A 22605-nucleotide genomic window follows, 5' to 3' on the forward strand; every position below is an offset into this window, starting at 1 on the left:
AAATAAGACATTTCTCCAAAGAAGATATACAGATTGCCAACAAACACATGAAAGGATGGTCAACATTACTAATCATTAGAGAAATGCAAATCAAAACTACAATGAGGTATCACCTCACACCAGTCAGAATGGCCATCATCAAAAAATCTACAAACAATAAATGCTGGAGAGGGTGTGGAGAAAAGGGAACCCTCTTGCACGGCTGGTGGGAATGTAAATTGATACACCCACTATGGAGAACAGTATGGAGGTTCCTTAAAAACCTAAAAATAGAACTACCGTATGACCCAGCAATCCCACTACTGGGCATATACCCTGAGAAAACCGTAATTCAAAAAGAGTCATGTACCACAATGTTCATTGCAGCTCTATTTACAATAGCCAAGACATGGAAGCAACCTAAATGTCCATCGACAGATGAATGGATAAAGAAGATGTGGCACGAATATACAATGGAATATTACTCAGCCATAAAATGAAATGGAGTTTCTTGTAGTGAGGTGAATGGACCTAGAGTCTGTCATACAGAGTGAAGTAAGTCAGAAAGAGAAAAACAAATACCATATGCTAACACATATGGAATCTAAAAAAAAAAAAAAAAAAACTGGTTCTGATGAACCTAGGGGCAGGACAGGAATAAAGACACAGAGGTAGAGAATGGACTTGAGGACATGGGTAAGGGTAAGGGTAAGCTGGGATTAAGTGAGAGAGTGGCATGGACATATATACACTACCAAATGTAAAACAGATAGCTAGTGGGAAGCAGCCACATAGCACAGGGAGATCAGCTCGGTGCTTTGTGTCCACCTAGAGGGGTGGGATAGGGAGGGTGGGAGGGAGACGCAAGAGGGAGGAGTTATGGGGATGTATGTATAACTGATTCACTTTGTTATACAACAGAAACTAACACAATATTGTAAAGCAGTTACACTCCAATAAAGATGTTAAAAAAAGATATTATACATTAAAAAAATAATGTTGAAAAAAGAAAGTAATAGGTGTTAGCAAGGGTGTGGAGAAATTGGAACTCTTGTACACTGTTGGTAGGAATGTAAAATGGTACAGCCACTCTGGAAAACAGTTTGGCGGTTCCTCAAAAAATTAAAAATAGTGGGAATTCCCTGGTGGTCCAGTGGTTAGGACTCCGTGCTTCCACTGCAGGTGGCCCGGATTCTATCCCTGGTTGAGGAGCTAAGATCCTGCACGCCGTGCAGCACGGCCAAAAGCATAAAAATAAATTTAAAAATTAAAAGTAGAATTACCATGTTAAGCAGCAAGTCCAGCTTGAGGTATATACTCAAAAGAATTGAAAGTGGGTCTTAAAGAGGTATTTATACACCTGTGTTCATGGCGGCATTACTCACAATAGCTAAAACGTGGAAGCAACCAGTGTCCATCAGTGGATGAATGGATAAGCAAAATGTGGTCTATACAAACAGTGGAATATCATTCAGCCTTAAAAAGGAAGGAATTTCTGCAACATACTACAACATGGGTGAACCCTGACTATGCTAAGTGGAATAATCCAGTCATAAAAAGGCAGCTTAAACGTGGGTACTAATGAATGCACATGGTTAGACTTAAAAAACATTATTGAGGGTTTTTAAAAAATAAGCATGGTCTAAAATGATCTTTTCATTGTTCATCTTAAATATTTAATCTTGCTGGTCCATGTTCTGTAATTTTCTATACATTTGAAATGTTTTATAGTTAACTTTTAAAAGAGAAATAGGTAGTTATGCCCTCTGGCTATAGATTGTTCCGTGGTGCCATTGCTGTGGAAGGCAGGTAGATCAGGTCTGTAGTCTTACAAAGGTAAGTCATTTTGGTGGGGAAGAGATGCTCATGCTGGGAATTGCAAATGTGCCTCTAGGAGACTAAACAGCTGCCAGAGCATTGTTGGGTCCATGCTCTTGATTCAGAGACAAAACATCCTAAAAATGGGGGCATGTTACTACCTGCTCTGTGTTCCTGCCTGTGAACCATGATGCCTCTGACATTTCATCCTCTATCACGGGCAGTCAGAAAACTGGGAGTGCCTTGGCATTGTCTCAGGTTTGAAAGAATTTTGCTTTCCAGCTTTAGACTGTGATGTTGTCCGGCTCTCTCAGAATTCAGTTCTTGTGGTTGATTGCTATTAGGTGTTGTATACTGTACAAATAAACTTAATAGCATCAAGTCTATCCCCTCCTCCAGGGAAACGTTTAAATTCCCCTGCCAAGAGTAGTGTTGACAGAGAGGTATCTATGTGGAAATGTAGTATCACTGAATTACAAGATGGAAACCCACTCTTTCCTTCTCCAGCAGACTAAGAAAAGTTCACGTAGCATTCCTATTTTTTTCAGAACTCACAATACTTTATATGCACCAGAAATGCTAGCCAAAATGGCAGAACCTTTTACGAGGGTTCTAGATATGCTTGAAGTGGAAAAATCTGCTATTTTAGGTAAGAAATGTAACCTTTTTTTTTTTCTTGAAGTTTTCTATACCTTTGTATGCCTTTATATTTCTATACCTTACCTCTAATGCAGCTTCAGTGTGCCTTGTGTCACCTTCTCCTCACCTGGCACTACCTTGACCACCTGTTTGTTCAGAAATGCATGTATGGAGTTCCTACAGGCTCTCTAGGAACAAGTTTGTTTACTTCATTATCTTATCATGCAGAGAAGGTCTTCAGAAGCACACACACCCCATGTTAACCCACTCCTTCACTTCAGCTGCCAGCTGGTAGTATGTGTTAGAGCCTTTAGATTATGAATAAACCATGCTTTTTTTTTTTTTTTTTTTTTTTTTTTTTTTTGCGGTAACTGGGCCTCTCACTGTTGTGGCCTCTCCCGTTGCGGAGCACAGGCTCCGGGCGCACAGGCTCAGCGGCCATGGCTCACGGGCCTAACCGCTCCGCGGCATGTGGGATCTTCCCGGACCGGGGCACGAACCCGTGTCCCCTGCATCGGCAGGCAGACTCTTAACCACTGCGCCACCAGGGAAGCCCTAAACCATGCTTTTTGACCTGAAGGATATTAGCGTACTTTCCTGCCTTTTGTGTATGGGGGGGAAAGTATTCAAACAATTAAGCTTAAATAGGTTTAATCAGTAAAGTATTATGTATGTTATCACTTTTTTAAGGAATAGTTTCTGAGCCAAGTTTCCCAGTTTTTACCTTGATCAGAATGTTGCTTTAACTCATTTCTCCCATTAGCAAATAACTTCACGATCATAACTGTGATACGTGCTGTGAAGGCAAGTGACTGTGGGAGTGTTTATTGGGAGACCTGACCCAGTCTTGGAGTGGAGTCACAAGACTGCCTCCCAGTGGAGACTTGAAGGATGAACAGGGACCAGCCAGGCTGGGGGCAAAAGGAGATGCTGAGCATTCTAGGCAGACAGAATGGCAGGTGCAAGATTCCGAGGCATGCAGCAAAGAGCTTGATATGTCCAGGGAATAGGAAGGTGACTTGTGTGGCTGGAACACAGAGGGCAAGGCAGTTGGTTAGAAGTTAGAGCTAGAGGACTTCCCTGGTGGTGCAGCGGTTAAGAATCCGCCTGCCAATGCAGGGGACACAGGTTCGAGCCCTGGTCTGGGAAGATCCCACATGCCGCAGAGCAACGAAGCCCATGCACCACAACTACTGAGCCTGCACAGCACAACTACTGAGGCTGCGTGCCACAACAACTGAAGCCCGCACACCTAGAGCCTGTGCTCTACAACAAGAGAAGCCACAGCAACAAGAAGCCCGCGCACCACAAAGAGCAGCACCCGCTCACTGCAACTAGAGAAAGCCCGCGCGCAGCAACGAAGACCCAGCGCAGCCAAAAATAAAAAATAAATAAGTAAATAAATTTATTAAAAAAAAAAAAAAAGAAGAAGAAGTTAGAGCTAGAGACACCAGAGATGTCTAAACCTTGTGCCTATCTCTGGATAGGCTGGCTTACCATCACAACCCTGACAGTGTGTTTTTGCCCCGGCTATCACCTCTGCCTGGGCCTGGCCATGGTTAAGCAATCTAGTGAGCATGCCTCAGCTATGACTTAATGAAAAGAAGACTGTTAGCTTGTCTTTCCAGGGCCCGTGGCCATCTCTCTTGGCCTAAATGGTCCTGGGCCATTTCCTTTGGCACCACTACACTTAAGCTCCCTTTTGGAGACACCAGTAAAAATGAAACGTCCAAAAAATGTCTTGTTATTAATATAAAAATCAGGTGTTGCTTCACCACCTGTTACCCTCCTGCCCCCCTTCAGTTATTCGTATTAAGCCAGGAACTGCTGCTATAGAAATGTATGACCAACCAAAATATACTAGAATGGACAAACAGTTCCTTCTGGCAGCTTCCGACCAGGAGCAAGATTGGAAACAAAATTGGCTCTGATTAGAAGTATAGATCTTTTAAGGCAATGGTTATACTGAGATAAGTGGGTTTCATTTTTATCTGCTATACACCTTGGGCTTTTGCATAAAATTTTGCTTGAAAAAGAGGTTCTGTGACTTTAAAAGGAAGGGGGGGACATTCCCAGTACTTTATGGAGAGATCATTTTGGGCTGTCATTGTGTGTTTTGGTACAAGTTCCATCTGGAGAAACCCAGGTAAAAGTTAGAGTACTCAAACCTGGACACTTAAATAGCTTTCGCCTTTCCCTGCAAGTACAGTGTGGCAGTCACTTTAGGGAAGCTGTTAGCACTTCCAGCTGGTAGAAGACTTGGCCAGCTGCTTAGCATTTATAGCACCACGCCCCCCCCCGCCCCCCAAACCACCTCTGCCTACGGGAGGGTGTTGGCAGGTTGAGACCCTCAGCAGAGGAGCAGCAGGTTCCTGATCCATCTTTGTCTGTAGGATTACCTCAGCCTCTCTTGGAACTGAATGACTCTCCTGTCTACAAAACGGTCTTAGAAAGAATGCAGCGTTTCTTCTGCACCCTCTATGAAAACTGGTAAGGAACCAATGCTGCCTTTTCATATTCTCCTCCTAGACATGCATTGTATAGGATGGCCTTGGGTTGGACATCTGATCTAGAATTCTAGTGTACAGGTAATGTGAGGAAAGAATTTGACAGGAAACTAATGATTCTAGTGTCAAAAATGAACAGGCTGGTTTCCTGCAATTTTTATTTTAATTGTCACATGTGCCTTTAAGTCCTAGCCATGACTTGATATTTTAACGGCCAACTTGTCTGTTTCCAGTGCATAAAGTGATGAGACCAAAGTAGACGTTACAGTGATGGGGATGCATTTTCTCAGACCCCTCACTCTCATAGCCCACTATTCATGGGCACTGGGAGATAGCTGGCCATATTTTGTCTTGGGGTCCTGGTTGTGGCGTGGAGGGTGTAACTGGCCCTTCTGTACACCATCTTCCCCAGGGCGCTGATCTCGCTAACACAGTGCTCTAGTCAGCCAACTAACAAAAGATTCTCCATCGTAAATCCATATTACTTACAAAGTAATGAAAGGCTACTGTTGATCTTGGGTACCGACATCTGTCTTTTAAAAGATGCTGAATCTGGTTTCAAGATGTTTCCTTAAACGTTGGGGCGGGGGCGGGGGGGGTGGCTGTTATTTTCCCTTCTGAAAGAAGATTAAGTCCACATCTTCAAAGTATACTGATTAAGCTAAAGTTCTCTTAAAAAGAAAATACAATTAATTGCTTTTCTAGCTGAGAAGTCTTCTTGTAGACTAGAAATTCCCAAGGCAGTCAGGGCTGGCGATAACAGATAATGGATTTGATGTTGTTCATGATTTTCCCTTGCAGTTTCCATATCCTAGGGAAGGCAGGCCCTTCCATGCAGCAGGACTTCTACACCGTGGAGCACCTGGCCACCCAGCTCCTCAGCTCTGCCTTCGTCAACTTGAACAATATTCCTGACTACCGACTCAGACCCATGCTTCATATCCTTTCAAAACTCCCTAGATGGGCTTCCCTGGTGGCGCAGTGGTTGAGAGTCCACCTGCCGATGCAGGGGACACGGGTTCGTGCCCCGGTCCGGGAAGATCCCACATGCCGCGGGGCGGCTGGGCCCATGAGCCATGGCCACTGAGCCTGCGCATCTGGAGCCTGTGCTCCGCAACAGGAGAGGCCAAAACAGTGAGAGGCCCGCATACCGCAAAAAAAAAAAAAAAAAAACTCCCTAGATAACCCAAAGGGCCAGAAGATTGAAGACAGGAATAGTTCAGAAGCACCAGAAGAGACAGAGCTGAGCTATATGAAATAGATGGAAACATTTCTGACAGTATATAGTAGCCACATTAGAAGGACAAGAAGATTGAAGTAAATAAAAGGAAAAACCTGAAAGCAGTCCAGGGGGTGTTGAAAGCTCTTTCTCCTTAGGGGAAATTCTTACCATCCCATTTCTTGGAAAGATGAGAAATGAAGCTTTTATCCCTTTTCTGTACTTTGTCAGGTGCTTCTCTTGGAAGAAGCACTCTCATACTGCATGCTCATTCAGACTCTTTGTTTTTGTTCGGGGGAGTATGGTTCTTCCCTGCGAGTTACATTGTAAGGAGAGTTTATTACAGTTCCAGCCTGGCAGGGGAGTGGTGCCTTAGAACGACGGGTGTGCGCTCGTGTGCTAAAGCTTCTTAACCTGCCGCGGCATGGGTCTTCGTGAAGCCTCTGGTGCTCTTCTGTCCCCCGGAGCACTACGAAGCCCTGGTGTCTCCCATCCTTGGACCTCTTTTCACCTACCTTCACATGGTAAGAGATTGGCCAGGAAAGGGTGGCAAAGAGGCCTCTTAGAGTGGGTGGCCTCTCGTGAGTCTCACAAGTCAAGAGCTCCTGAAAGCATCATCTCCTGGCCCTGCCAGGCTGGCTGCACAGCCACTCCACCCTTGCTGCCCAGGGTAGAGCAGCCCCTCTGAAGAACTAAACTGGTTCCATTGCCTGCAAAGCACCTGCAGACTCAGATTCTACTCCTGTCCTCCTGTTAACTGAGGAGAGGTGATCAGGGGAGTGCTCTTCCTGGGTCTGTTTCCCTGACTCTGGAATTAAGCAGGGAGACCAGCTGGGCAGAGAATAGGTGTGTCCAGAGAGACTCAGGAGTTCTGAAATGTCATTGATCCTTTCCAAGCAAAGAAGTGTTTGATATGCTGCCCTTGTCGTGGGTGTGGGAGAGGTTACAGAAACCGTATCTGGTTTTTTAACCTTGTGGGGTCTCCCAAGGCCCTGTCATTGTTACCTGGACTCATCTTCAGCTAATTCTAACCATGAAGTGGCCCTTAGATATTATCTTTTCTCCCTAGTGTAGCACTGATTTCTTTTTTTGTTTTCCCAGAGGCTTTCCCAAAAATGGCAAGTCATCAACCAGAGGAGCCTGCTGTGGTAAGGGACCTTCTCTTCTCCGTGATGGATGAGCTGGCAGCCAGGCTTGGGATGGGAGAAGGTAGACATGGAGGAAGGACTCTGCCATCCCAGGGCTAGAACAGCAGTGGGTTATAGTCATCCTCAGCCCAGATGGTAGATCGCTTTTCTGTGACCATTAGGCAGACTCAGCTCAAGCCTTCATAGGGGGTACCTTCAGCTGCCTTAGGTGAATGCTGAGACATTCTTAGGATTTTGATCCATTCCCCTCAAGCCAACTGGGTACAGTCACAAGTAATAATGCCCCTCAGTGGATCACTGCTGCCCATTCCTAACTTTTGAGTGGAATGTAGACCAGAGGAAGTCAGGAGAAGGAAGTGGGCACAGAAGGTCTAGCTAGGGTCACTGCTTCTTTTGCATTCCCATGGAACTTGGCCCCTGGTTTTCTGCAGTGGAGAAGATGAGACAACAGATGAAAACCCAGAGTCTCAAGAGATGCTGGAGGAACAACTGGTGAGGATGTTAACCCGAGAAGTCATGGACCTGATCAGTAAGTGGCGTGGGAACCAGGGGTAGAAGACAAGCCTTTTTCTGGAAAAAAAGCTGGTCACTCACGTAACATGTTTGCAGCAACACTGACAGATTGATAAGAAATAATTAACTGAATAGAAACTGTGTAATTCTTAAGTCAATTTAAGGACATTTTATGAATTGTGAACTGCATTGTAGTTGTTCATACTAAGGGCAGATTATGAGGAAATGGTTTAAAATAGCAGGAGGAAGTTGGATTAATGGTAGGAATAACTTCTAGCTTTGTCAAGATAGGGAAATTTTTAAATTCTTAGACATGAAGGTGGTTATATTTCATTTTTATTTTTTGGTCAGTTCATTTGTTTGAGATCCAAAGTAGACCAAGTATACATATCAGGCATCCTCTCCTGGTCATTTACTCTCAGATAATTCTGTAATTTCCCGCCAGTTGACTGAACTTGAAGAGGGACCAGAACACAGTCTGGTCAAATGCCTCTATTTCTGTTGGTGAAGCTGACTTTGTGCCTGGATGGTATCCCACCTTCCCCCACTCCTCACCTGCCCAGAGACAGTTTGGGATCCATTGGCCTGAGACGGCTGTCGTCTGGTGGTAATAAGCCTAGTAACCCTGCTTTCTTGCTTTAGCTGTGTGCTGTGTTTCAAAGAAAGGTGCTGACCATGGTACTGCTCCCCCTGCGGATGGAGACGGTAAGTGAGCCTGTTGTGGCCCTTGGAGGTCAGCCATTAAGCTCCTAAATATTGTTACTTCTGTAACCAGGTCAGTTCCCATAGAAACTGTGTCCCTAGCAGTCTGGTGTGGAGGAGACTTTGTACACCTAGCTTTCGTCCATGCTGGCCCCCTTGCTGTATTCCCCAGCAGTCCCTCCTCAGAGCCTCTGCGCTTGGTGATTCCTCTACCTAGAATGATTGTTCTCCCCACTATATACCTGGCCCATCCCCTTGCTTTTTATTCAGGTCTCTGCTCAGATGTCACTTCTGAGAGGTCTTCCATGACCAGCTTATCAAAAATAGCAACACCGGCCTCTGGGTTCTTCCTCTGCTCTGTCTTCCAGCACTGATCACTACCTGACGTGTTTTATTTGTGTTATTAATTACTTCTCTCCCTCACTAGAATTTAACTCCTAGCAGGGAAGGGACTTTGTCGTATTCCTCTTATATCCCCAGTAACTGCTGTAGTGGGTCCTCAAATATTTGTTTAACGACAAAAGATCCTCAGCATTTGCAGCTTTTTAGGTAACTGTCCAGAAAAATTCCTTGTTTTGCAAACGTATGGCTAGATGCATCTCTAGATCTGCCATGGGCAGAGGCTTCTACACCCTCTTATGAGGCTGGGGGGCTGTCCTAGTACCTTTAACCACCAGTCAGCCCAGGATACTCACCTCTCCTTTACTCTGTGGGCTTCTGTCAGAAAGGACGGTCTCTGTTCTGAAAGGATGGAGCTTAACATTTTGGTCTCTACTTACAGATGAAGAGATGATGGCCACAGAGGTAACCCCCTCGGCCATGGCAGAGCTTACAGACCTGGGAAAATGTCTAATGAAGCATGAGGTGGGTGGAGGGGCAGGCGAGATTTTTTTCCTTGCCCAGCCAGGGAGCTCGCTTCCACTTTTCTCATTTTCTGATGCCATCAGGAGGGTTTTTTGGTAATACGCCTTTATATGATTTAAAGAAAACAGTGGGAAAGGCACAAGGCCACTGTGTTCCCATGCTGGCATGGGCAAAGGCTCAGAAAAACACCCAGGCACATTGCCACCAGTCCCTGGTGTTCAGCCTCCCCCAGGCCTGAGCTCTCTTTCCTGCACGTAGGTTTTCTCTTCTGTATTGGTTAGTTTTTCTTTTGTGGATGGCCTGATAGACATAGAGGAAACAAACTCCCATCTCTTCAGTAGCTGCGTCTATCATTTTCCTGCTTACCTATTAAAACTCTAGCTCCTGATGCATCAGAATTCAGAGAACATTGTACTTGTTTTCCCAGTGTAATTCTCCATCCTTTTCTGTTAGGATGTTTGTACAGCGCTGTTAATTACAGCCTTCAATTCCCTGGCCTGGAAGGATACTCTGTCGTGCCAGAGGACGACCACACAGCTCTGCTGGCCTCTCCTCAAACAAGTATGGTTACTCACCCTTTCTCCTCTCCCCTCATGAAACGTTTGGGTCATGAGGATTGACTGAATCAGTTGGAAGAACTAGGGTGCTGAGGCCTTCAGAGTCCCGCTTTGGCCCTGAGCACAGCTGTCTCCCCAGGTGCTGTCAGGGACACTGCTCGCAGATGCTGTTACATGGCTGTTCACCAGTGTGCTGAAGGGCTTACAGACGCATGGGCAGCACGATGGCTGCATGGCTTCCCTGGTCCACCTGGCCTTCCAGATATATGAGGCGCTGGTGAGTGGAGAAAGCCTGGGGGCAGGATGGCTGCGGCTTCATCCCTCACAGCCTGCCTGCTCCTGGTCACTTGGGCCTTAATCCTAAACGTAGGCAGCTGCCAAGTTGCTAGTGCTGCCCCTGAGGAGTGGGTGTGGCAAGGGATAGGGAAGGTGACGGGGCCCAAAACTGTGCCATTGAGTGGGTTTACCCCTACTTCTCAGCGTCCCAGGTACCTGGAGATAAGAGCTGTGATGGAGCAGATCCCTGAAATTCAGAAGGACTCACTGGACCAGTTTGATTGCAAGCTTTTGAACCCCTCTCTGCAGAAAGTGGCTGACAAGCGCCGGAAGGACCAATTCAAACGCCTCATTGCTGGGTGCATTGGGGTAGGTCACACCCTTCACACCCTTTCCTTAGTGCTCCCAACCACCTTTGCAGTCTTCTTGGACCGTGTGTACAGGCAAACCAGAAACCAGCTGTAGCCACGACCATTATGGTGAGATGATCTTTAAAACAACCCACCACTCGAGACCCAGCATTAGTTCTTTCTCGTTTGTCTTCCACAGAAACCCTTGGGCGAGCAGTTCCGAAAAGAAGTTCACATTAAGAATCTCCCCTCACTTTTCAAAAAGACAAAGCCAATGCTGGAAGCGGAGGTGCTGGACAATGAGGAGGGAAGCCTGGCCGCCATCTTTGAACCCTGAGTCAAGCTTTTGGGCATTCTTCCTCGACCTTTATTGTCATCTCTTCTTCCCCTTTGTAGCTATTCTCTAGGCCCCTCTCCACTGCCACCTCACTTTACACCGTCGTCAGCCTGGAGAGAGATCCAGGTCTGGAGCTGGAGAGAGTGGGCCCTGTACAGGGCCGGAAGCCACGCTAAAGCATCAAGAATGGGAGTTAGGGCTTCACCGTTCTGTCTAGGTTACCCAGGCATCTCCCATCCTGCTTGGAGCTTTGCCTTTTCCAAGAGAGAAAAGCTAGAGCAGAGCGGCCCTTCTCCCCAGGCCCTCCCGCCCCCAGGCAGCCATACACCTGTGCAGAGTGGTAACTAGGGGCGCTATACCCAATGCTGCGACAAGCCAGGCTTGCGGCGGGGGCTCAGCCCTGAACTACTTGTGCCAGAGTTTCTCCTGGATCGTTGAAAGTCCCACTGAGCCCCCTTGCTGCTGGGCTGACAGGGACCTTCCCCATCCCCCAGGGGCATATCTGGGTCAGGTGCTGAGTGCTGAACTGAATTTGGCCAGTTCCTGCTTTGTTTTGAGCAAGAATCTGGTCACCTGATGGGATCCATGGTACAGGCCACTGCTAAGCTCTGGGCACAGTATCAAATGTTAGTACCTTCAGGGACCAGGGCTGGGCCAGGGTCTGTAGCGCTCTGTAACATCCCTTAGAGCTCACACATTTTGTCCCTCCATGAATGACCCCTCAGTGTGGTTTCCCCAGTCCCCAGGGTCCACTCAGGCACAAGAGCCACAGTACCCTATCTAGTGTCACATGATGTCATTGGCATTTAAGGATAACCCAGACCAACTAGGCTACATCTGTGACAAGCAGCTGGCAAAGCCACTGGTCTCTCCTAGGACTAGCTCAGTCCAGGTGCCTTCAAAAATCTCGTGGTCTTTCAGGTCCCTGGTCACTTCCCTCATGGGCCATTTCCAAAAGAAAAAAATATGCCTTCCCATCACAACCTGTGAGTCTCCAGTCTGTTCTGAACATCACTGGACGGCCCTATAAGCACAGGGGACGTGGATGCACGACTAGTTAATCTGTACAGAAGGACACACACTTAGAGTGTGTGTCCATGTGTTCCCCACAGAGGCCTGGCATTGATCCAGTCCCCTGAGCAGGGTTTTGGCGATGCTGAAGCTGCAGCTTTTAGCTGGTGTGGCCCCCCCAGGTAGGGTAAGGTCAGGAAGAGGCAAAGCTGGGGAAACGGACTTGGGAGCCCCACATTGCGCTTTCTATGGCACAGACTTGGTCCATCCCCTCTTCCTGGGTGGTGCTTTGGGCTTCTTGTCCACTGTGAAGGCCATCTCAGCATGTTTCCCTCCAAACTTGTTAGCTGCCTACTCTTCTCTGCGGTGGGGCTGTGGAGGATATAGTTGTATTTATTGTGTTGTAATATTTTTAACATCCTGTGACTTCATGTTAGAAGTTTTCTATTGTTTATAGAACCTTTTTGTAGAAACATTAACTCTAAAGCACATCTGCATGTCAGTAAAAATCTCAATTTCATATAGAAAGGGCCCCATCTCCCTTTTTCAAACTAGTAACGTACGCCAGGGTCACTGTTCCTCGTGAGCATCTTGCTTGCTAAGGGGGCTGGACAGGAAGAACTGTGACTGACAGCCCTGCTCTGTCAAACCCTCTGAAATAGCATGCCAGCCAGAAGCAGCTTTCTATTCCTGACACATAGACCAGGCGGCCCTTCCGTTCTCTCAGTGTCGTCATTGGTGGCCACTGGACCTAACCCAGAGGGGCTGCCCAAGGGGACTGTTACTCTTCCTTGTGTGGCTCTTGATGTGACTTGACTGCCATGGACCACCCTTTTCTCTCTCAGGAACTTCCTCTGGTATCCAGGAAATGGGTTAAGCAGCACACGGTGTTTTCCTGTGGTCTGGCTGTGCCCCCAGAAACCATCACGCTTGGCATTTCTCAAGGGGCTTCAGAGGGACTTGGCCCTGACTTGCAGTGATGTCTGAGCCCAATGCTCTCAACTGCTAAATAACGCCAGATCTCTTCTGAGGTGCCCCATATTTTTGCACAAAAACTGAAAAAGTGGTCTCCAACAAAAGGATTTTTGTCTGGATGTGAATTTATTTACATTAAGACCTTACAAAGGCATAAAAGTCACATTTTGTGGCACATTTAACGAAGTGTATTGACTGAAAATAAAGCTGGAATTGTCCCCAGAAAACTCAGGACCCCTAGTCTCTGGGCTCTCTACAGCAGTCCTGTGGGGGCAGGTCAGAACCTAACATCTTCAGCTTGCCTCAGGAGCATCCAGTCCCAGCCATGCCAGGTCCAGCGCAGCCTCAATCCATCTGAACCGCATCCAGTTCATCCAAGAACCGCCGGCACTTCCCCATCAGTACCTTGATGGCTTCACTCACCAGCACGTCTGGTGGCAACACCCCTGTTGACTCCACAGAGACTGGGGACCAAAGGGACACTTTAGCCCAGGCAGGGCTTACAAAAGCTCCTTATACGTATTGCTAGATTCCACATCTGAACTCTGCAAGGAAGCTGCAGCACCAAAGAACTCCACCCCCACCCCACCCTCCAACTTGAAACTCACAGATGTAATGGTTCCGAACACGAGCAAGCCGTACAACCTTCTTTAGCTTCTCATTCCGGAAGACTTCCCTGCTGAAGGTATCTAGCCGGGGATTGGCAACTCTGGCCACCTTTTTACCTAATGAAAACAAACCGTATTATAAATACATGAGCCCAGAGCTTTTATTTCTCTGCTACCTTCAAAGAAAATATACTTCAGGGCCTGGCATCCCAAATCCCATACCTTGGATTTCTTGCACCTCAATAACACCAGGTGAGAAGCACCGGCTCAGCTCCTCAGCCGCATCCCCTTCCACGGGCTCAAGCAGGGTGATGTCCGGCAGGAGCCGGTAACTGGCTGTTGCCACAGGTGAAAACTTGGCATGATCTTTGCCTGGAGGGAAGAGGGAACTCAGAGCCTGGGAGGAGACCCTTCCTCACATTCCCTAAGCTCCTGACATCAAAGGCCCATTGGCTCTCTGCCTGTCGGGGACATCTCAGCCGAGTCCCTTAGTCATACCTCACCCCAGGGTAATCAAAGGGTCTCACCAATGCCCTTGACGCAGTGCATGAGCAGGTCGATCTCCTGGCCAGGCCGCAGCTGAGCGATGAGGATATCATCGTGTACCGGTCGGATGGTGCCCTCCGGGAAGAGGTCAGCCTGGTTCCCCAGGGGGACCCATGTCATGTGCCTGGTGTACACTGCGGGAGGAAGCACATCAGACCAAAGTCCCTAAAACTGGCACCCACCAACAGGGGGCCCTCTTCCTCACCCCACCGGTACCTACCTTTGTGGTTGACATAGAGCTCATTGGGGTCAGAGGAATCTTTAGCGGCGTGGGGGTTCCGAGTGCACCTGACCTGCAGCCGAAACTGCAGGGTATCTATCTCTGTGCCTTCTTCATCTCCTACACAAAGGGAGGAGGTGGGGACTGTTAAAGAGCTAGTGGACGTCGGTGCCAGGCACTACGCTGAATGCCTTGCATGTTTCTCTCATCCTGTTGGCAACCCTGGTAAGGCAAGGGCAGATGTCCTCACAGACAACAGCACTGATGTACCAAAAGATTGGTACCGGGCCCAAGGTCATACAGTAGCCAATCAAGGGTTCGAACACAGGCAGTCTGATTCCAGAATCAACTTCAGAGGAGAGCTGCCCACCTTCCCCCAAAATTTAATTTTCTCAAACCCTCACCTTGGTTCCGATATTCAAAAAGGCGGGGATCAGCATGAATGGGGATGAGCCCCAAGCGGTGAGCGAGGATCTCATCCTGGACAATGGAAGTGTTGTTGTACACCAGGACCTTCTCCACAGCCATGGTTGGCACCTGCCCAAGAAAAGAAAGCCACTCATCTACAAAGACCCCGTAGATTCCCCATCTACTCCCTGCCTCCTGACATAGGGAGATGGAGACTTCCTCCTAGAAGAACGCTTGATGAAAAGTTTACAAAGAATGAGCAGGAGGAACGCTCAGCAAAACTGCAGGAAAAATACCACTTGAGACAATTCTACAAATGAGGATTCCCCACACGACTCCACCTTTGCCATCGCGCCCACCTATACCTCAGCTAATAGAATGCGTCGAAAAGCATTGGCGATGGCTGCGTCGATTCCCACCATGTCAAACTCCAATGAGTTTTCATCCATGTGCACCACATCCACGCGGAAATCCTAAAGGAACAGGAAAAGCACAAAATGAAGCCTGCTCTCTACACAGTCAATACCTCCCCCCAGATATTCCCCTCAAGAACCTCCCTTTGCCCAGATGTCCCTCTCGCTTCCAATCATTTTAGTTTCTAGAAAAGTCTTCATTTTTATCTTCCATTCATTTAAAATCCTCTGCAATATGGCTTCCAGCCAGGCCCTCCACAGAGGCTATTTTACTAAGAATAGGCTCACATATTGCTCAGTCCAGTTGATACTACTCAATCCTTATCTTACTAGACACCTCCCCTGGACCTGGCATTGAGAGAATCCCATTTCCAAACTACTGCCTTGATTTCTGAGCACCAACCTTCCTTGTCTGATCAGTCCTTCTACTAAATTCACAGTCTTCCACCTACCATATACATGTTACCATTTCCCAAGTGTTTGTGTCTCTCCAGGGTGACCTCAACCCCACTCATGGTTTTAGCAACTATCTGTACGGACAACTCCCCAAATTGTATCTCACTTCTGATCTCATATATATCTCCTGCTAGCCTGCTAGACTTCTCCATCTACAGGAAACCGAATGCGTCAACACTCCCTTTCCCCAGACCCATTTCTCATCAGTAAATGACACCACCATCCATCAAAGTAGTTCCCCAACAAGCGAATTTTACACTCCCCCCTCACAGCCCATATCCAAGCAACCACCAAATTTACCTTCTGTCTCCCGTGCTCTGTTTCCATGATCACAATCTTAGTTTCTGCCTTCAGCCTCAGCTCCCCTATGCAATTCTGTCACAAATCTGCACACACCACATGACAATCCTCAAATTCATTCTCTCCCAACCATTAAGCTTGCAGATATGATAATATCTGCTTAAGAGCTCTTCAAAAGCTCCCTATCACCTACAGTGCCTAAAATGCACTTCAGTCTTGCCTAACACTCACGCTGACCCACTTCATATTCTAGCAACAATGAACTGCTTGGACACTCCTCACCCTTCGCTGTTCTCAGCTTCTGCTCATCGTTCAGGGCTGAACTGAGATGTCATCTCCTTCAGGAAATCTTCCATACTTCTGCCCCCCCTTCTCATTCTGGATTAAGTGCCTGTGCAGGATACACCCGCCCCAACCCCATCACCTTTTTTGCTTTCAACCGCCTTTACCGCATTACTCTGGACTCATTTGTCTACGCATGCTCTTCTACAACAAGACTGAACATCTTATTTGCAAAGCAGTGCAGAAGTTGTGTCTACCGAGCACCTAGCATGTTGCTCGATATACGGAGCAAACCCCAAGTGAGGCAGGAAAGACAGGGCCCAACCCAAGGACAGCCTCCTCATACACAGACATTAGGCAAAAGGCAAAGCCACCTCTCCTTGTGTTGCACTTAATGAGATTATGAAGCATGGAGGAATGGCATCAGCAACAAGAACATACATTAAACCTTGATTAAACTTTGTGACACCTGAACAGGGAACCCTGCCCAGAAAACCCACAGAGCTCAGCCCAGCATGAGCAATAAAGATGCACAGGCTGCAGCTGCCTGCTATACAGCCTTCCACACCTGGTGCTTGACTGCTAAGGGAAAAATGGCTCTTAGAGCACATGTGCAGTGGCTTCAGGAGACAGACTCACAAGAGAAGCGGATGTAACCAGGCGCAATTAAGATCCCACCAATGAATATTCTGCCCCTAATCAAAGAAACCTGCATCCATTCAAGGAATTGAAATAAAAGGTGGGGGGGGTCAGAAAAATCCTCAGATGCCCTCCTCACTGGCGAGGACGCCCGAGTTCTTTGCCAAGTGCGTTTGCTTCTGCCCCTTAATACACTGCTTCTTTGTTTCTCTCTACACCTCAGTCTGTGTGACTTTTTTTGCGTTCCCTGTCCAAATTCTTTTGGACAGGTAGAACAAGAACCTGGACCTTTAATTTAGCCTGTCTGGCATCAGTCTTTGGCAAGCAAGCCAGGAGATTTATTGGAAGTTAATTACCCTTCATCTTGGTCTCTGGTAAGTCTTAGCCTCCCACCTCCCTTGCACTTGAGTGGTGCTGCCTGACTTCCTATCATTACTTTTCTCTTTCGCCCTTTGTCGCGCCTCTGCGGCCCATCTCACTCATATTTTCGTGTCTTGCTCTCCCGGAAGTGCGGGGAAGAGGAATTTGTCAGGTGCTTTCCAAGCTTGCTGCTAGGTCTTGCACTTCTCATTGTTGCAAGGCATGTCAGGCCAGCCTCTGCTCACAGGCAGTCAGGGACCTGAACCACAGGAGCTTTGCCCTCTGGGTTTATCTTATCCACCATTTGATTAACTATTGTCAGGTTCAAATTAGCAAAAATATAAAATTTTTATATTTTATAAATATAGCCTTACTTGGACAGACTGTAAGTTGAAGAAAGCTGAGGTTTTCTTAGATTTTTTTTTAACATAATTACACATACTGCCTCCCTTAGTGGCTGGTACCCATTTTCAGATACTTACCACCCTTTCAGAGAATGAAAACTAGAACCTAAATAGGTCCTGGAACTATAAGGATGTCCATTTTAGGGGAATGCACCCCAGGAACACAAGAATTAATCACTGGCTATAGAATCTACAGAGAAGCCTTGAAGCCTTCAGGAAGGTCGCTCACCCTGGTTATCGCAGACACCAGGGGAGGACACGGGCCTCAGGACGGGCTGGCAGGGTTGCCATATGATGGGGTCACTGCCCTCACACAGGCTACAGTCAGCAGGAGTGAGAAAAACAGGGACACCCGTAGCCAGTCCTGACCGACAATGCTCCTCCTTTTGGCAGGAGCTTGGTTCCCCTGAAGGATCACAGGTAATCTTTACTCCCAGGGACATACCCTTTGGGAGTATTCAGAGACACCAAGGACATTTTCTCTTTTGGGCTTTTGTGCACCCCATGCTGCCTGGGGACCCTGACCATTGAGGGCTATATTTCAGAACTAGTTAAAATCTAAAAGCACGTAAAACCAGTGAACTCATTAAGAGCAGTACTTACTTAATTTGGGACAAGTCCAGGCAGTTGAATTCCTTCTCTGACCAAATGAGCCTCATCTAGGATTAAACTTGTGAAAGTTTTTAGAGAATGCACTAACACAGACTCCTCCACCCCAAGAACTAGTCCCTACTGGGACAACATTTTTATCAGCTAGTCTGTCCCTGATATTAGGTGAAAGCTCCAAAAGTTACAGTTGGGGCCTCAGGCTCTGATGCCTTAGCTGCTAGATATGGCCTATGGGGTATTTAATAACCGTGACCAGGCAGAGGAAGCCCTGAGGGACTGGCACGAAGGGGAACAAACTAAGAAACAGGCTCAACTGACAGCTCTTGCTGCCAGCAGTGCCTTGCAACCTCAGGGACAAAGAGAAGACACGACACCAGAACAACAGAGACTCCACAAGGGGTCTGCTTCAAATGTGGTAAGCCAGGCCACTGCACCCGTTCCTGTTGAGGGCAAAAGGCGAAACTGCTTGCCCCATGTCCAAACTGTGGAAAGTCAGGCCATCAGACGTGAGAATGTCCCATGTCCGATTTGGACAAAGGGGTTTCGAAACTCCAAATGGTAGCTGCAGATAGCTGACAGGGCCGGGGGTCCTTGGCTCGCATGGAAAAATTCACCATCTCAACAGAAGAGCCCAGGTGATCCTTAACAAGGCAGGTAAGAGGGTCTAGTTTTTTAATCAATACAGGAGCCACTTGCTCTGTCTTTAAACAATTATGCTGGACTCTCAAATGTTAAAAGCTGCCTGGTATTGATAAAAATCGAGTATTGATAAAAATCCCCACAGTTGGTATTTCATTAAGCCACTCAATTGCCAATCTGAACAATATTTGGTCTCACATGCCTTCTCGGTAGTCCCTGAATGCCCCCATCCTTTAACGGGACAATACGTTATAAAAGCTTGGGAGACACTTCAGCGACTAGGAACAGGCCCCAACTTTTAAATTGCTCTGGCTGAAACCTAACATTTGGGTGAAACCTAACACCCATAAATTTTCAAGCCTGAGACAGAGACATCCCAGGAAGGGCCCCCCAGGCCAAGCTGATTATTACCAGGTGCAGGTTACTAGTCTTTTGTCAGTCACACACAATACTCCTATTCTGCCTGTTATCAAACCCAACAGGACCAAATAAGTATTTTGGGGACACCAAGAATGGATGACCAACTATTAGCTAAGCGGGGAACCTGTCTAGAGTTAAACCTATCCCTCCTCCCAAGTCTTCACAGAACATCGAGGACCACAGACAACCAGAAGAGTCCAGACAGGCGAGTGAGCCCCCTTCCAAACCTAAAGTCCTTATTAAAGAAGGACAAAAAAACTTCATAAATCCAAGGCTAAGTACCTCTGGCTGCTATTTTCCTTCTGCCCCGTTACACCAGTCCGCCCATAAACTAATTAATACGCTTTGGTGAACCTGGATGCCTGCTATCCTCCTCGTGTTCCTTCTCGCTGCTCTGCTAATCCTTTCTGAGTGCTGTCTCGATTCAGCACCTTTACCGGAGAGGGCTCTGCTCTGCCCATGCTGGGTTTAAAAAGGACTGTTTGTTTTTAGCTCACCACTGCTGCTGCCACCACAAAATCGTTATTCACCCTAACCTTTCTCTCCCTCCTTTGGGTGTCTGCATTAGGGGAATAGGAACTTAATGCAACTGTAAATCTTTCAAAAATTACTCATGGCTTAATTCCTTGGGTCTCACTTTTAGGAAAGATCTGCTTACTCTGGCAATATCCAAAGCTTCCAAGGCAGGCTTTCTCTCCGCCTCTCTCTCTCTCTCTCTCTGAGGAGTCCTCTTCCATTAATGTCTTTAAATATAGAAGTTTTATTTAAAATCTTAGATTCCCGAGCTAGGTGGCAATTCCACCACTATGAAGGATTCTTAGAGTCATAAGAAAAGTGGATACATCTGGGCACCACAGGCAGACACATTACTGGTCATGCCCTATATCAAAAAGGAGGATAGAAAAAGAAAAGGCAATCCCCCTACCTGGCCAACGGGGACGAATGGGCAGGGTCCCAGACCCTCTCACCTTGGAGACATCCAAGGACTAGTAAGGTCACTGAGGGGGACGCCTCCAAGGCCTAGGAAGTAGGTAATGGTAGAAGGCGACGCCCTTGCTGTTACCAAAGCTGAGAGCAAAACTCACAGGATGCCCTGATTTTTGTGCTGTTTTCTTTTCTGTCCACTTTAGGTATAAACACCATAGGAGGTGCCCCTTCAATACCCGAGCAGTCCCTCTTAGGACGCATCCTGAAAAACTGGAAGGAATTCAACGTTGATGAGCTAAAACACAAGAAACTCATCTTTTTCTGCAACTCGTTTTGGCCTCAATACAAGTAAGGGTCAGGGAAACCTGGCTCCAAAATGGCTCTTCAAATTATGACACTATTTCACAACTGGATTTATTTTGCAGGAAACTAGAGAAATACACTGAGGATCCTTACGTGCAGGCTTTTATGATGCTATACCAAAACGCTTCATTGAAGGAATCATGTCAGATTTGTTTCACTGAACCAAAGAAAAGAGACCAAAATACCCCAGATATTTTAGATGACAACCCCAACTCCTCCTTCCCTTCCCTGGGATTGGCTAAGGCCTCTCCTTATCTAGATAATGCCCTGATAGTGGGACAATGCATGCTAGGCCAACTAAGTAATCACAGGGACCTCAGTATAACCATTTATAATCCCATTCCTGAAATAAGAGGGCAACTGGACTCATCCTGGCAAAAAAAGGAGTTGCTATTGGTTTGGCAGCTCCACGGGGCAGGGGGGAGGGGGCTTTGCCTACCACGAGGCAACACTTTATAACCTGTCAGATACTCTGTCTACCCTGGCCAGGACCAGAGGGGACTCACTCTCTAGACTCTCAACATCTCTTAATTCCCTAGCTAATGTGGTGATGGATAATAGACTGGTCTTGGATTATCTCCTAGCTGAGCAGGTAAGGATATGTGCAGTTATCAACAAAACATGTTACACCTACATCAACACCCCTGGCCAGGTGTTACAGTTTTGGAAAGGATAACCCCAGTGCCCACTCCACATGGACTGCAGTCAAAAGGATATAACCAAAGGCACCCTTGGACCTCTGGTTGCATTAATACTTTTGCTGATTTCTGGCCCCTGCCTTTTTACTTGCTTGTTAAATTTGTTTCCTCCAGGTTGCAACAATTTGACATAAACATGATGGTCATACAGGGACTCCAGCCACTGCCTACTGCTGAGGCCTCTATGGAAATCTTGGGACTCCTTGACCAGAAAGGAGGAAAGTTTCATTCCCAGGGTCAGACAAGGGAAGACTGCCCCTGCCAGCTTGAAGAAGTTACAGAAGAATGAGACTTTTGGCCCTGAATAACCCCAAAAGATTTTGGAAAGGAACTCTTTCAGGGTGGAATTGAGGCAGGAAAGACAGGGCTGGACCCAAGGACAGCCTCCTCAAACACAGACTTTAGGCAACAGGCAAAGCCACCTCTCCTTGTTTTGCACTTAATGAGACTATGAAGCATGGAGGAATGGCCATCAGCAACAAGAACATAAATTAAACCTTGATTAAACTTCGTGATACCTAAACAGAGAACCCTAACCAGAAAACCCACAGAGCTAGAGCTTGGCGGAGCATGAGCAATAAAAATGCACAGGCTGCGGGTGGCTGCTATACAACCTTCCACACCTGGCGCTACGGAAAAATTTAAGGGAAAACAGCTTTCAGAAGAGCGGTGGCTTTAAAAGACCAATGGGCAAGAGAAGCTGACGTAACCAGGTGCAGTCAAGATCCCACCGCAGGGGTGGTGGTCACAAAACTCGGGTGCGCCCCTCACTCGCGAGGACGCCCTCATTCTTCTCTGTGTACGTACTTTCCCTTCTGCCCCTTAATAAATTGCTTCTTTGTTTCTCTCTACGCCTTAGTCTCTGTGTGTGACCTTTCTTGCGCTCCCTGTCCAGATTCTTTTGGACAGGTAGAACAAGAACCTGGACCTTTAATTTAGCCTGAACAGCATCACAAGGACAGCTTCTGAGGCACAGGCTACTCAGACTACAAGGTCCGATCCCCGTACTCTCTCCGGGTACCTCCAGCTCCACCCACCTTTTCGAAGCGGTTCTGGTCCCAGGCATCATCGTAGCCCGAATAGTTACCGGGAAAGTCGGTGGTATGAACCTAGAGCAAAGAGAGACGAGCCTGTCCGCGAAGGGGCAGCGAGGCCAAGCCTGTCCCCACTCTGACCCCAACTCATCCCTGTTCCGCTCCCATTTCTCCTCCCGAGCTCAAGGCCACAAGGCTTACATTGCGAACCCCGAACTCCCCTAAAACCACGCGCCTCCGCATTTCCTCCACCGCCTGGGCCGCCGCCATCTTCAACTCCTCCACGTGACTAGGGCACCTAACTGGTGCGTGCGTCCTAGCGGCCCTCCTCCGTCTCCGTGGCAACGCATCACCTCCTGGAATCTTAGATATCGCGAGACTCTG

The 22605-nt window shown here is 47.4% G+C and overlaps 2 protein-coding genes across 2 annotated transcripts in view; one reads left to right on the forward strand and one right to left on the reverse strand.

Moving 5' to 3' along the window:
- The window catches only part of XPO5 (exportin 5), a 46241-nt gene extending 33777 nt beyond the window's left edge, over positions 1-12464 (forward strand). The window contains exons 21-32 of the mRNA XM_060021761.1: positions 2346-2446; positions 4830-4926; positions 5745-5881; positions 6589-6686; positions 7264-7310; positions 7742-7839; positions 8466-8528; positions 9307-9389; positions 9843-9950; positions 10086-10223; positions 10427-10591; positions 10772-12464. Of these exons, the coding sequence (XP_059877744.1) occupies positions 2346-2446; positions 4830-4926; positions 5745-5881; positions 6589-6686; positions 7264-7310; positions 7742-7839; positions 8466-8528; positions 9307-9389; positions 9843-9950; positions 10086-10223; positions 10427-10591; positions 10772-10909 (1273 nt within the window). The 3' untranslated portion in view covers positions 10910-12464. The remainder of the gene's footprint in view (positions 1-2345; positions 2447-4829; positions 4927-5744; positions 5882-6588; positions 6687-7263; positions 7311-7741; positions 7840-8465; positions 8529-9306; positions 9390-9842; positions 9951-10085; positions 10224-10426; positions 10592-10771) is intronic.
- A 533-nt stretch (positions 12465-12997) lies between these two features.
- Positions 12998-22559, reverse strand: POLR1C (RNA polymerase I and III subunit C). The gene is made up of 9 exons (XM_060021760.1): positions 22423-22559; positions 22225-22296; positions 15043-15150; positions 14674-14806; positions 14270-14389; positions 14031-14183; positions 13726-13875; positions 13504-13620; positions 12998-13359 (listed from the first exon to the last, which is right to left on the reverse strand). The coding sequence occupies exons 1-9, from the start codon at positions 22489-22491 to the stop codon at positions 13241-13243; spliced, it is 1041 nt and encodes a 346-aa protein (XP_059877743.1). The 5' UTR covers positions 22492-22559; the 3' UTR covers positions 12998-13240.
- Positions 22560-22605: the final 46 nt, after the last annotated feature.

The sequence above is a fragment of the Delphinus delphis genome, chromosome 10 (assembly GCF_949987515.2).
Source record: "Delphinus delphis chromosome 10, mDelDel1.2, whole genome shotgun sequence".
NCBI lineage: Eukaryota > Metazoa > Chordata > Mammalia > Artiodactyla > Delphinidae > Delphinus > Delphinus delphis.